This window comes from Panthera tigris, chromosome D3, assembly GCF_018350195.1.
Source record: "Panthera tigris isolate Pti1 chromosome D3, P.tigris_Pti1_mat1.1, whole genome shotgun sequence".
Classification (NCBI taxonomy): Eukaryota; Metazoa; Chordata; class Mammalia; order Carnivora; family Felidae; genus Panthera; species Panthera tigris.
The window spans coordinates 79,712,094-79,723,634 of NC_056671.1; the positions used below are offsets into that span (position 1 = coordinate 79,712,094).

Genomic DNA, 11,541 nt, shown 5'->3' on the forward strand with positions numbered 1-11,541 from the left:
GTTTATTTACAGGGCCCACAGTGATTATTAATGACCACCAGCTACGTATTGATTTTTCTGTCATATCTTTATTGACAGTCTACTGAGCCACAGAGACTTAGGAAAGCTTGCCAAGCAAGTAGGGATTGAGGTGAAGGAGTGGACAACTGAAGAAATCAGTAACTTGAGATCACAGCCTGCTCTCTCCTTCCCCCGCTCACCCACCTCGGTTCTGGCCAAAGCCAGCCCCTTTTAGTACGAACACCCCTCACTCTCCTCTTCTGTGCTTCTGTTAGTGCCAGCCACCCCGCCCGTGCACTGGCCCTTTTTCCAGACCGCCCACTCCTCCTGTCCTTCCAGGTCTCAGCTCAGATGCCACTTCTGGGCAGAGAGGGCAGGCGTGCTGCCTGCACGGCCCCTTCTGTGCGCTTTCTGTCCTTCTCGCTGAGCCCGGCACCCCCACACCTTTATCAACGAGCAGTCTCTAGACAGCCGCACCATTCAGTGGGAATTTCCATGAGCTTTGCCACACCTGATCTTTCCAGTTTCTCCCAAGGTGACTTAGTCACGGTGTGTCCGTCTCATTCATTCATTCAGCCAGTCATGAGTAACTAGAGAACAAGAGACCATGTTTGTTTATTCCCTAAACTCACTCTCCACCTCCTACTTCTTCAGTCTGTCCTGGGGAGCGGGAGGCCAGGCAGGGGACGGAAGGCATTAACTATCCTGGACAGACCTCAGTGTCCTGGGTAGAGGAGCCAAAGGTGAGCTGGTTCATGCAAATGGCACAGACACACCAAGGCCAATTCCTGGGAGCCAAGGGCACTGGAAGATGAAGGGGCACTTGCCCGTTTCTCCCATCCCTGGGTCCCCCTCTCTTGACATGACTATTCTTGACCATCCATTTCCACCCGGAAAGGACAAATAAAGGCTTTCCTACCTCAATTTTCTTCCCTTTCCCTCCACTCCCCCCAGGCAATGGACAATGCTCTATTTTATTTATTTATTTATTTATTTATTTATTTATTTATTTATTTAAGAGAGAGAGAGAGAGAGAGAGAGAGAGAGAGAATAAGCGAGGAAGGGGCAGAGAGAGAGGGAGACACAGAATCTGAAGCAGGCTCCAGGCTCTGAGTGGTCAGCACAGAGCCAGGCACTGGGCTCAAACCCAAGAACTGCAAGATCATGACCTGAGCCAAAGTTGGACGCTTAACTGACTGAGCCACCCAGGGGCCCCCAGTGGACAATGCTCTGTTTCTAACTTTCTTTTCTCTCCTGTTGGAATGCCGTCCACTAGCTTGGGTTTCACTTTTAGCTAAGTACTATAAGGGCAAGTATTAGGTCAGTGAGTCTGTAAGTTAAAAATGACATTTTATGATTTGGTTATTGGGCAATATTCATTGGTACTAGAAGTCAATGCGTTATTTCAAAATATATGAAAAATTTGTTCCCTGTATACTTGAATTCACTCCTGCTTGCTGTCTCTCTGTTCTGATGGGGCTTGCTCTGGAAGAGTTTCATTCGTAAGCCATTCTAACTAACTTTCGAGCATGATTCAGAATGGAACTATTAAATACTGGTTCCCTGCCCTTATCATCATATACTCCACTCCTTCCAAATGCCTAAAACAGAGCTTACATTTCCATAAAAAGGAAAATCACATGAGAAGCATATGGGTTAAGTATAAAATAAGATTTTAAAAAATTCCAAAAGAACTCCGTGTAGCCTGGGTAGTTTGAGTGTATTTGTGTATATTTTTAGTTCTGTTCCTTGGAAGAAAATCTACATGACAATTGGGTGGTATTATTTGCTATAGTTCTTCTGATTCAGTATTCATACGTTATGCATTTTAAACAACATGATAAGCTTTTGAGAAGAGTATGTATTACCTTGCTTAAAAATGTGAATTCTGCCAGAAATTGAGTTCTTAAAATGAAGCTTGTTTTCTCTGCCCAAGAAATAGAAATTCCATGGAGTTGGCCATTGGGATGCATGGACTTATTAAAGCGTAGACATCTTTCTGATCATGGTGGGACACTTCATTTGGCCTTTGTTTCTGTTGACTTCAGTGCTATTTTTAGCTCTCAGGTTACCTGGAAAATCTGCTAGTTAAGTCACATGAAATATTAATCTTAACTGAGCCAATCCATGTTTAATGTTAGAAATTCTTTGAAATTTCTAATTTAATAAAAATCATCATGTCATTCTGGCTCCCAAATCCCACTTTTAGGTAGCTTGAAATACAATTCCCAGTCTCCCTGTGTTGAGAGACGAGTAGACTATTAAAAAAATTTTTTTTTAATGTTTATTTATTTTTGAGAGAGAGAGCATAAGTGAGGGAGGGTCAGAGAGAGAGGGAGACACAGAATCCGAAGCAGGCTCCAGGCTCCGAGCTGTCAGCACAGAACCCAACGTGGGGCTGGAACTCATGACCCACGAGATCATGACCCGAGCCAAAGTAGGACACTTAGCCGACTGAGCCAGCCAGGTGCGGTGAGTAGAATATTGTGACATCCTGATTATCTGTTATGAAGCCTAGACCTTAAACCGCCGCACTGCTGCTTTACGTGGGGTCTGCGCAGCAAGTGATGCCTATCATGGCCTAGGAGTCCCCTCCCTTCTGCCAGTTGTCTCAGGAGCTGCTGTTTTCACAATCGCCGCTTCTTTTGTGAGGGAAGCTCTTTCTCTCCCATGCCTCCAACCCCATCTTTGTCCTCAAGTGACATGAAGTTACAGTCACTGCCGGGGGCAGCCTAGCAGGGGAAAGCTGTCGGAAAGGCAGCTGAGGAAAGTTAAGGAAGGTGGGGAGGGACCCTTGCTTTGCTTGTTATCCTGGAGGCTCAGTAGAAACGAAGTCTCAGGCCTTTGTGAGGCATCTTGGATAAGCCCCATCTACGCCATGCTTCCCTTGTTACATTTTCTTTTTTTTAATGTTTATTTATTTTGAGGGGGGGAGAGAGAGAGTGCGAGAGTACAAGCGGGGAAGGGGCAGAGAGAGAGAGAGAGAGAGAGAGAGAGAGAGAGAGAGAATCCTAAGCAGACTCCCGCTAACTGCACACTGTGCCGTCAGCACAGAGCCTGTGGCGGGGTCCATCCTGTGAACTGTGAGATCGTGACCTGAGCTGAAATCAAGAGTCAGACTCTGAGCCACACAGGCGCCCTCCCTTTTCATATTTCCCTTAGCTACCAACAAGGGCTGCGTCCCCCTCTAAGAGCAGAACAATCTGGGGCTTTCCTTGGCACTCACTGGAAAGAGCTACCCCTTCAGGGGCCGCTATCAACTGCAGAAGCCACGGCAACCATGCTGAAAAGGAGGCCCCTCAGCACCCACGTGATCAGGCAGCTTGCTGCCATGGCGACCTGCTAACTCGCCATCGCAGGGCCTTGCCCTCTCTGGTCAGCTTGCATAACCCTATATTTATTTATTTTTTTATTTTTTTAAACATTTATTTATTTTTGAGACAGAGAGAGACAGAGCATGAACAGGGGAGGGTCAGAGAGAGGGAGACACAGAATCTGAAACAGGCTCCAGGCTCTGAGCTGTCAGCACAGAGAGCCCAACGCGGGGCTCGAACTCACGGACCGCGAGATCGTGACCTGAGCCGAAGTCGGACGCTTAACCTTCTGGGCCACCCAGGCGCCCCTTGCATAACCCTATACAACCTCTGGGACCTGAAAGGAAGAAAACGCATTTTAAGGAATGATTGCTATTGAGAAGAACAGTTCAGGACTGAGGTGTATTACAGGATAAGGATATTACCAGCTCCTTCTAAATTGACCTTGATCGACTCTCGTGCTACAGGCAGGTCTTAGCGGACTTGGGTGAGGAGAAACGAGACCATGGGGGTTTAGTGTAGAACTATACCGATGAGTCTTCAAACCAGTGACAGCCGTCATGATGAATTATTTCAGTGAAGAAAACAGAAGTTGGTTAGATTTCTAGAGGGAAGTTCCCTCTCCGTCTTCAGGACATGTTGAGATCCTCCAACAAGACAGGGATGGAAAATAACATCACCGCCTGGCACATTGCACCAATCCGTTTCCCTGCGAGGTGCACACACACAGACACTACGTTCCAGGGGTAGTGATGCCATCCGCGCACCTGAGCCTGGTTCTCTCTTTCCCAGGGATTTTCAGACCCATCATCTCATTGGACCCTTGTGCCGTCCTGCGGGTATTCATGCGTTCACTCTTTCGTTTAACAGGTATTGTGTGCTGCTCCGTGCGGCCGCACCCTGCCAGGCTGGCAGGGCTTGAAACTTGATTCTCATTTCACAAACTGAGCAGGCCGAAATCTGGAGAGGTGTTAGGTGGCTTGTCCCGAATCCCACAGGTAGGGAGGGCTGAGCGGAACAAGACCGGAAGCTTCCAGACCCCTGCTCTCTCCTCTGTCCCTCCCCACTGCTCACTCTCTTGTACTCAGGCAGCCACTGACACCTCATCACTTTAGTCACCAGTTGGCCCCTTCTGCTCTTCAGGGACCACGGCACCGGGATGACACTGACATAATTAGATGCCAGGCAGGTGAGTCCGTATCAGGAGGAGCCATGAGGAAAGAAGGCCGTTTGGCAGTTGCCATCCTGGAGGCAGTGTTAGCAGAGGGGGAAAGCAAACCTGGAATGCTCACACACAGGGCAGCTGCGAGCTGGTGGGCACAGAGCAGCCCGCCCGGCACAGAGGGAGCACTCAGAAATTCTGGATTTGGGGTGTTGTTCCCATCACTGTGGTTACCATGGAAACATATCATGGGATCCATATTTTAGTGGTGCCAGAAGATAGCCTCTGCAGCTTAGTGTCTTACTAAACATTTAGTTCTTTATCGGTACAGAAAATTAGATTCACGAACACTTCAGCAATATTGAAAGATGGCCAACCTACAGGATGTCACCTCCAAAAAGAGTGAAGCTAAACGAAAGCATCTGTGTAGGGGAAAAACCCAGGGTAATACTTTTTTTAAGTGTATTTATTTTTTGAGAGAGAGAGAGAGCACATGCATGGGGGAGGGACAGAGAGAGAGGGAGGGAGAGAATCCCAAGCAGGTTCAGCACTGCCCACGCAGAGCCCGATGTGGGGCTCAAACTCATGAACCATGAGATCGTTACCTGGGCGGAAATCAAGAGTCAGATGCTTAACCGACTGGGCCACACAGGTGCTCACCACCACCCCCCAGAGCAATACTTTCAAGGGCTGCCTGCCAGGTCAGGACCCACTACATAATTTCCAGAACCCACTGGAAAATGAAAACACGAGGTGTCCGTGTACAGAAATTAACAAGAAATTCAAGATGATGACCGTAGAGCAGTAATCCCGGCGTGGCCTCCTGAGTGCGGGGCCCCACGTAGCTGCACAGGTCACATGCCCGTGAAGACGGCTGTGATGCCACGTATTGTCATTGAGAAATCAGTAAAGCTTTTTAAGGAAGTTGAGTCTGTACCAGTTTACTACTCTCAAAAAAGTCAGCGTGGATGAAACGGGCTGGGACTCAACCGACGGTGGTTTTTGTCATTAATTATACCTTGGGTAAAGGAGGAAAAAAAAAAACACATGTGAAGAATAAAATTGTTTGAGAATCTCATACTCATTCTAGATAACTTTTCTTTACATCCTAATTGTTAGGAATTTACAGGTCTTGTCCACCTCCCCCACCCTGTCCCCACCTCCCTCAAAGAATAATATTCTTGATCTGGCCTATGAATCAAAGAATTCTGAAATGTGTAAATGTATCTTGGGCAAAAGGATTTGAGTTCCATTTTGGAAAAAGAGAGGGGAAGGGAAGGAGGAAGGGAAAGAAAAAAGAATACAGCTCCTATATCAGAGATATTGTTTGCCATGAGGCAATTGGCATGGGATAAAATTCTTAGTGTGAATAATTAAACAGGATCTTGATGTACAAGACGATAAAACACGGGCTTTTACTAGAGCTCTGACAAGATGAAGATTCTGACAAGGAAGAAGGTAAACAACAGTGGATTCATGATGATGATTTGTTGGAAAATAAAATTTAAAATGAGGGAGAAATTGTATATACCATGACCTAAGTAGATAAATCTCAGTATGAAGACGGTGAAGATGGGAGATTAAATTCAAAACCATAAATCAATCACACAGTGGTTAGCGATGCCCTCTGTGTAGTTTTACGTTATAAGGACGAACAAGAGCATCACCCAGTCACTGACATTGTCACAACAGACTAGAGGAGCTGTACTGGGAAAATCATACTTTTTAAAAACTTAATTTTTTTTTAAAGGAGAGCACAAACTGAGGAGAGGGACAGAGGGAGAGAGAGAATCTCAAGCAGGCTCCACACTCAGCAGAGAGCCTGATGCGACGCTCGATCCCATGACCCTGGGATCTTGACCTGAGCCGAAATCCAGAGTCAAACACCCAACTGACTGAGCCATCCCGGGCACCCCTCTTGAATATCTTTTTATTTTTATTTATTTAAAAAATTTTTTTTAATGTTTATTTATTTTTGAGAGAGAGAGAGAGAGAGAGAGAGCATGAGTGGGGGAGGAGCAGAGAGACAGAGAGGGAGGCACAGAATCCGAAGCAGGCTCCAGGCTCTGAGCTGTCAGCACAGAGCCCGACGCGGGGCTCGAACTCACCAGCTGTGAGATCATGACCTGAGCTGAAGTCGGACGCTCAACTGACTGAGCCACCCAGGCGCCCCTTGAATATCTTTTTAAATTTAAAACATAGAACTTAACGTTCACGCTATTTTTAGTAAAGGCCATATGTATTGGGTGTTGATAGTTTCCTGAGACTTTTTTACATGAACCTCACAATCTTAATTTCCACTCTCTATGTCTTTAGGGTGGAATGAGAAATTACAGCCATTTGCAAAACAAATGTGAGTGCGAGATCCTTTTGCACGTTTCGTGTGTTTCGTTTTGTTTCTTTTCTCCACAGTTCTCTTTCCCACACCACCGCACCAATTCAGCAGTTTGTTGAAGCTGTCTCTTGTCTCGAGTCCTCTTATTTGGGTCCTTGCAAAGCAGTCACTTGGGTTTTTACAGAAACATTTCCCCCCTTTTTTTTTATTAAAAATTTTTAATGTTTATTTTTGAGAGAGAGACAGAGTGTGAGTAGGGGAGGGCCAGAGGGAGGGAGAGACACAGAATCCAAAGCAGGCTCCAGGCTCTGAGCTGTCAGCACAGCACCTGACATGGGGCTCGAACCTGTGAACCACAAGATCATGACCTGAGCCGAAGTCGGACGCTTCACCAGCTGAGTCATCCAGGCGCCCCAAACTTTCCCCTTTTTATCACACTTAGATTTTACCACTTCACAAAATAGTTAATAACATTTACTAATGAGTTCAGCTGGTAAAAACAGAACTGAGAACCACCTTGGTAGCTGGTGGGAGCAGAAAGGCATAGACGTACTAGAAAGGAGACTGCTAGCTTAGAGTACAGTGTATGTTCTGAGCACCTGTTGGGATATTTCAGAGGAAATGGAGAACGCGGAGCCATCCAGCTAGCTGGTGAATGGGAATACTAGCTGGCCGCCCCCGTGTTGCTTGGGGGGTTATTAGGCAAATAAATCCCCACCACTACCTATCTTGAAATATATACTGCACACAACTGCCTGTGGGAGAAATAGCATGAGTCATAGATCTTCAGATTTGTTGCTCACATTTTATTTTCTTTTAAGTTTTTACTTATTTTTGAGAGAGAGAGAGAGTGCAAGCGGGGGAGGGGCAGAGAGAGAGAGAGAGAGAATCCCAAGCAGGCCCTGTGCTTCAAGTATGGAGCCCAGTGCAGGACTTGAACTCCAGAACCGTGAGATCATGACCTAAACAGAAATCAAGAGCTGGTCACTCGACCGACTGAGCCACCCAGGCGTCCTAAGTTGCCCACATTTTAAATCTTATCGTTTCATGGGTCACTGGGCCTCCATTTCAGCTTCCCTGGAGGTATCTTATGGGTAGAGGGAAGGCTCCCCAAAGGGATTCCCTGTAAGCTGTTGGTATTTTAGACCCTCCAAAACAAGCCTTCCAAATTTGAGGAAAATCTCTTCTTGTGGAGTGGTGATAGAAGATTAATGTGTATAAATTGTTATGAAGCTGGGTCACAGTAGAGGAGAAAACAAAAAGAGGAAGTTAACAGTGAGGAGCTATTTTGCTGTTCACCTCTCTGTCAGAATGAAAGATTTTGTTTTTGATACTGAGTGTTGGGACATTTCTGCATCTACTTGGTTTATGGCCCTTCTTTTCACCTGGGACATTTCTAGCTATCAGTCTTTAAATAGAAGAGTAATAGGAGTAGCAAGTTTCCTAACATTTGTTGAACTTTCTATTTTCCAAAAGGCCCATGAATTAAAGACTGGCCAAATCCAGTCACCCACAAAGAAGTGATATAGAGCCCCCCCCCCCCCGGGACAAAACACTCCTCAGGCTTCCGAGGAAAGAATGATTTACAGGATTTGTTTTTTTCCATTTTCGTCTTCTGAATCTCTTTTGTTCCAGGAGTTAAAAACGAAGTGTTAAGGAAACGGATTTAACCTAAATCAGTTAAATACTAAATCATGCTAAATACTGAGCCTGGGTGGCCCCCTGGCCCTCCAAGGCTGAACTGTCAGGGACCTGCGTGGAAGGTACAAAAAGCGATGACAACTGGTCAGAGGGGAGGCTGGGCTGAAGTGGGCTCGGGGTCCTATCTGGCAATGACCTTTCCTCCTGCCCTGCGTTCCCCTCCTGACGCGCTGGACCTGGCCAGGCCACTGGCTGTTTGCTGCAGGTAGATCTTGCAGGTAGATCATGCACACGCGTTCCTAGGTAGCAGCTGCACCTGTGAGTCGACCTCCCAGCTGTGCTCTCAGCAAGCTGAGTCCCACGTGGCAAACGACGACTGGAGCGTGGCCTGTGGTCTCGCCGCTCTCCTCTCTGCCCCTCCTTCTTCCGCCGCAGTCAGGCCTGCTGAGATGAAAAATGATGGAGCCCCTCGGAGTGTCAGATGCGCGTTAGAGACGGTGTCGGTGAGGAGAGGCCGCCGCTAGAACAGCCTGCTTTCTTGGGACACTTCCCTATCACAAGACCAAGTTCTCACCAAGGGCCGATGACTCATCCTCTGCGTGTTCTCTCTTCCTCTCCCCTTGTAGGAAATGTGACTGGAAACAGTAACTCCACGTTTATTTCCAGCGGGCAGGTGATGAACTTCAAGGGCGACATCATCGTGGTCTACGTCAGCCAGAACTCCCAGGAGGGCCCGGCGGGGCCCGGCGGCGGCGGCGGCGGCGGTGGCGGCGGCGGCGCGGGGGAGCCGGTGGGCCGCCCGGTGCAGGAGGAGAGCCCGCCGCGCTGCGACTCGTTCGCGGGCCTCGGGCCGCGCTTCCCCGACCCATGCGCTGACCTGGAGGCGCGCCCGGGCCGGGGGCTGCAGGAGTGCGGCTCCCCCGGGCCCGACAAGGCCTCGCGGCCGGTGCAGGAGCAGGGGGAGGCCGACAAGGGCGCGGCAAGGGCGCGGCGCTGAGCGGCGGGTGACTCGCGGCGGCTCTCGGCGCCCCCTCGGAGCCGCTCTGCGGTGGGGCGGGCGCGGACCTCGGGGCCATCCAGCCCGGGCTCGGCGGGCACCACGGGGGCCGCGCGTTCCCACTTGGAGGCGGGGAGCCGCACGCACCTGCGCCTGGGCGGGACCGGGGCCAGGGGCGGGCCGGGAGGAGGCTCGCGCGCCCGTGCCCGGGCGGGGCCTGGGGACGGAGCGCACCTGCTCCCGGGCGGGGCCTGGGGGCCGCGCGCACCTGCTCCTGGGCGGGGTCTGGGGAACCGCGCGCACCTGCTCCTGGGCGGGGCCTGGGGACTGCGCGCACCTGCTCCTGGGCGGGTCAGGGCGGCAGCCCCGATCTGCGCCCAGACGTCCCTCTCTTCGGTACATCGTCAACTTACCTGACATTCTCCACCTATCTTGCTCTTTATAGAATCGGGCACTTTTGAAAAACCTGCATTTGTTGTCACCATTCACTGTTACCCACAGTCACGTATCAACTGATGACACGGGTAGACGTCGCTCCACTTTTTACCTCCTTTTAGGGTTTTCCTCCATCCCCTCCCATTCCCCATTATCATTTCATCAGTAGTTTGTCTCTTCATGGCATCTGTTTTAGTGATCTGTTCTTTTTGGGTCTCCCCCCCCCATATTTGCATTTCACTTCCATAACATTTTTCTTGATACAACCCCCCCCCCTTTTGTTTTTACTCTGTAACGATTTTCTTGAAAATTATCCTTAGGGTGCTGGTCTTCTTTACATATATTTGCACCCCTTCTTGCAAGTAGGCTCCCTGTGTTTTGGTGACGGCTTTTTTGGGGGGTAGGGAGGTCTGTACTAAGCACTTTTGGGAAAAGGCTAGGACTGTGAAGCTTGGAGGGAGGCTCAGGGAGCAACTGGAGTGACTTTTTGTTTTTGAAATTTTTTCTGTGTTCTCGTTTTTTTAGAGGAAGGAAAAAGGGAAACCCTACTTCCCCCTGAATGTTCTTAAGACTCTGTCAATCCTCAGGCAGAACTAAGTGGTAGTGTGTCCTTCTTTCCCCCACTCCCAAAATGGTTCACCCCTGAGGTGGATGTATTTACTCATTCCAGTAGAGGCCGTCAGGTCCTAGCTGAATCTCTAAAGATCCAAGTTGCTGCAGCTTGGTGTTCTTACTTTAAACAGAATCCTCATATTATGCATTTAAGAAAACTTATCACAGAGACACTTTTCTCTTAGACCAGCCCTCTTGTGAGGAAACACACAGCATGAGTCAGATTGAAAGGAATTACCTGGGTTGGTCCATCCGTTGTGGTGAGTATTTAATCTCCTCAGGTGCCAGGGGCCACAGGTGCCCAGCTGAAGGAGTGGCCATCATTGATTTCTCCCTACTGGTTGCAGATCTCTTGGAAATGCTGGAAAACTATCAGCCAGTTATGAATTTTAATGGAGAAGCAGAGGGTGGCTCTATAATTTATGGGACTCCTTTGCTGGCAAAAAACAAAAACAAACAAACAAAAACCCCTGCAGGAAGTAATTGCATTGCCAGGATGATTAGTTTATGGGAACTTACTATCTGTTCTGCCCATTTTGTTAACATCCATCCAAAAAGAGATGTTATGGGGCACCTGGGTGGCTCAGTCGGTTAAGCATCTGACTTCAGCTCAGGTCATGATCTCATAGTTTGTGGGTTTAAGCCCCACATCGGGCTCTGTGCTGACAGCTCAGAACCTGGAGCCTGCTTAGGATTCTGTGTCTCCTCCTCTCTCTGCCCCTCCCCTGCTCATGCGCTCGCTCTCTCTCTCTCTCTCTCTCTCTCTCCCTCTCTCTCTCTCTCAAAAGTAAATATTAAAAATTAAAAAAAGAGATATTATAAAAGTGGAAGAAACCATTATACCTTTTGATATGGAATGTATTAAACAGACGAAATATGGTTCACAGAGTAGAATGCTGAGCTAAAGACCCAAGTTTCTGCTATGACTGTTATCATCTCACTGATGCTACTTTTCCCATTCTGTGCTTTCATTTTTCTTTCTGTAAAAAAGCACTAGTGATCATTTTTGACACTTTCCTCACCCAGAGATAACAAAAGGATGCTA

The 11,541-nt window shown here is 48.4% G+C and overlaps 1 protein-coding gene across 3 annotated transcripts in view; it reads left to right on the forward strand.

Moving 5' to 3' along the window:
* The window catches only part of TNFRSF11A (TNF receptor superfamily member 11a), a 33,507-nt gene extending 22,384 nt beyond the window's left edge, over positions 1-11,123 (forward strand). For all 3 annotated transcript variants that reach the window (XM_015536798.2, XM_042962096.1, XM_042962098.1), the window contains one exon: positions 9,079-11,123. In XM_015536798.2, coding sequence (XP_015392284.2) covers positions 9,079-9,449 — 371 coding nt within the window. In that variant the 3' untranslated portion in view covers positions 9,450-11,123. The remainder of the gene's footprint in view (positions 1-9,078) is intronic.
* Positions 11,124-11,541: the final 418 nt, after the last annotated feature.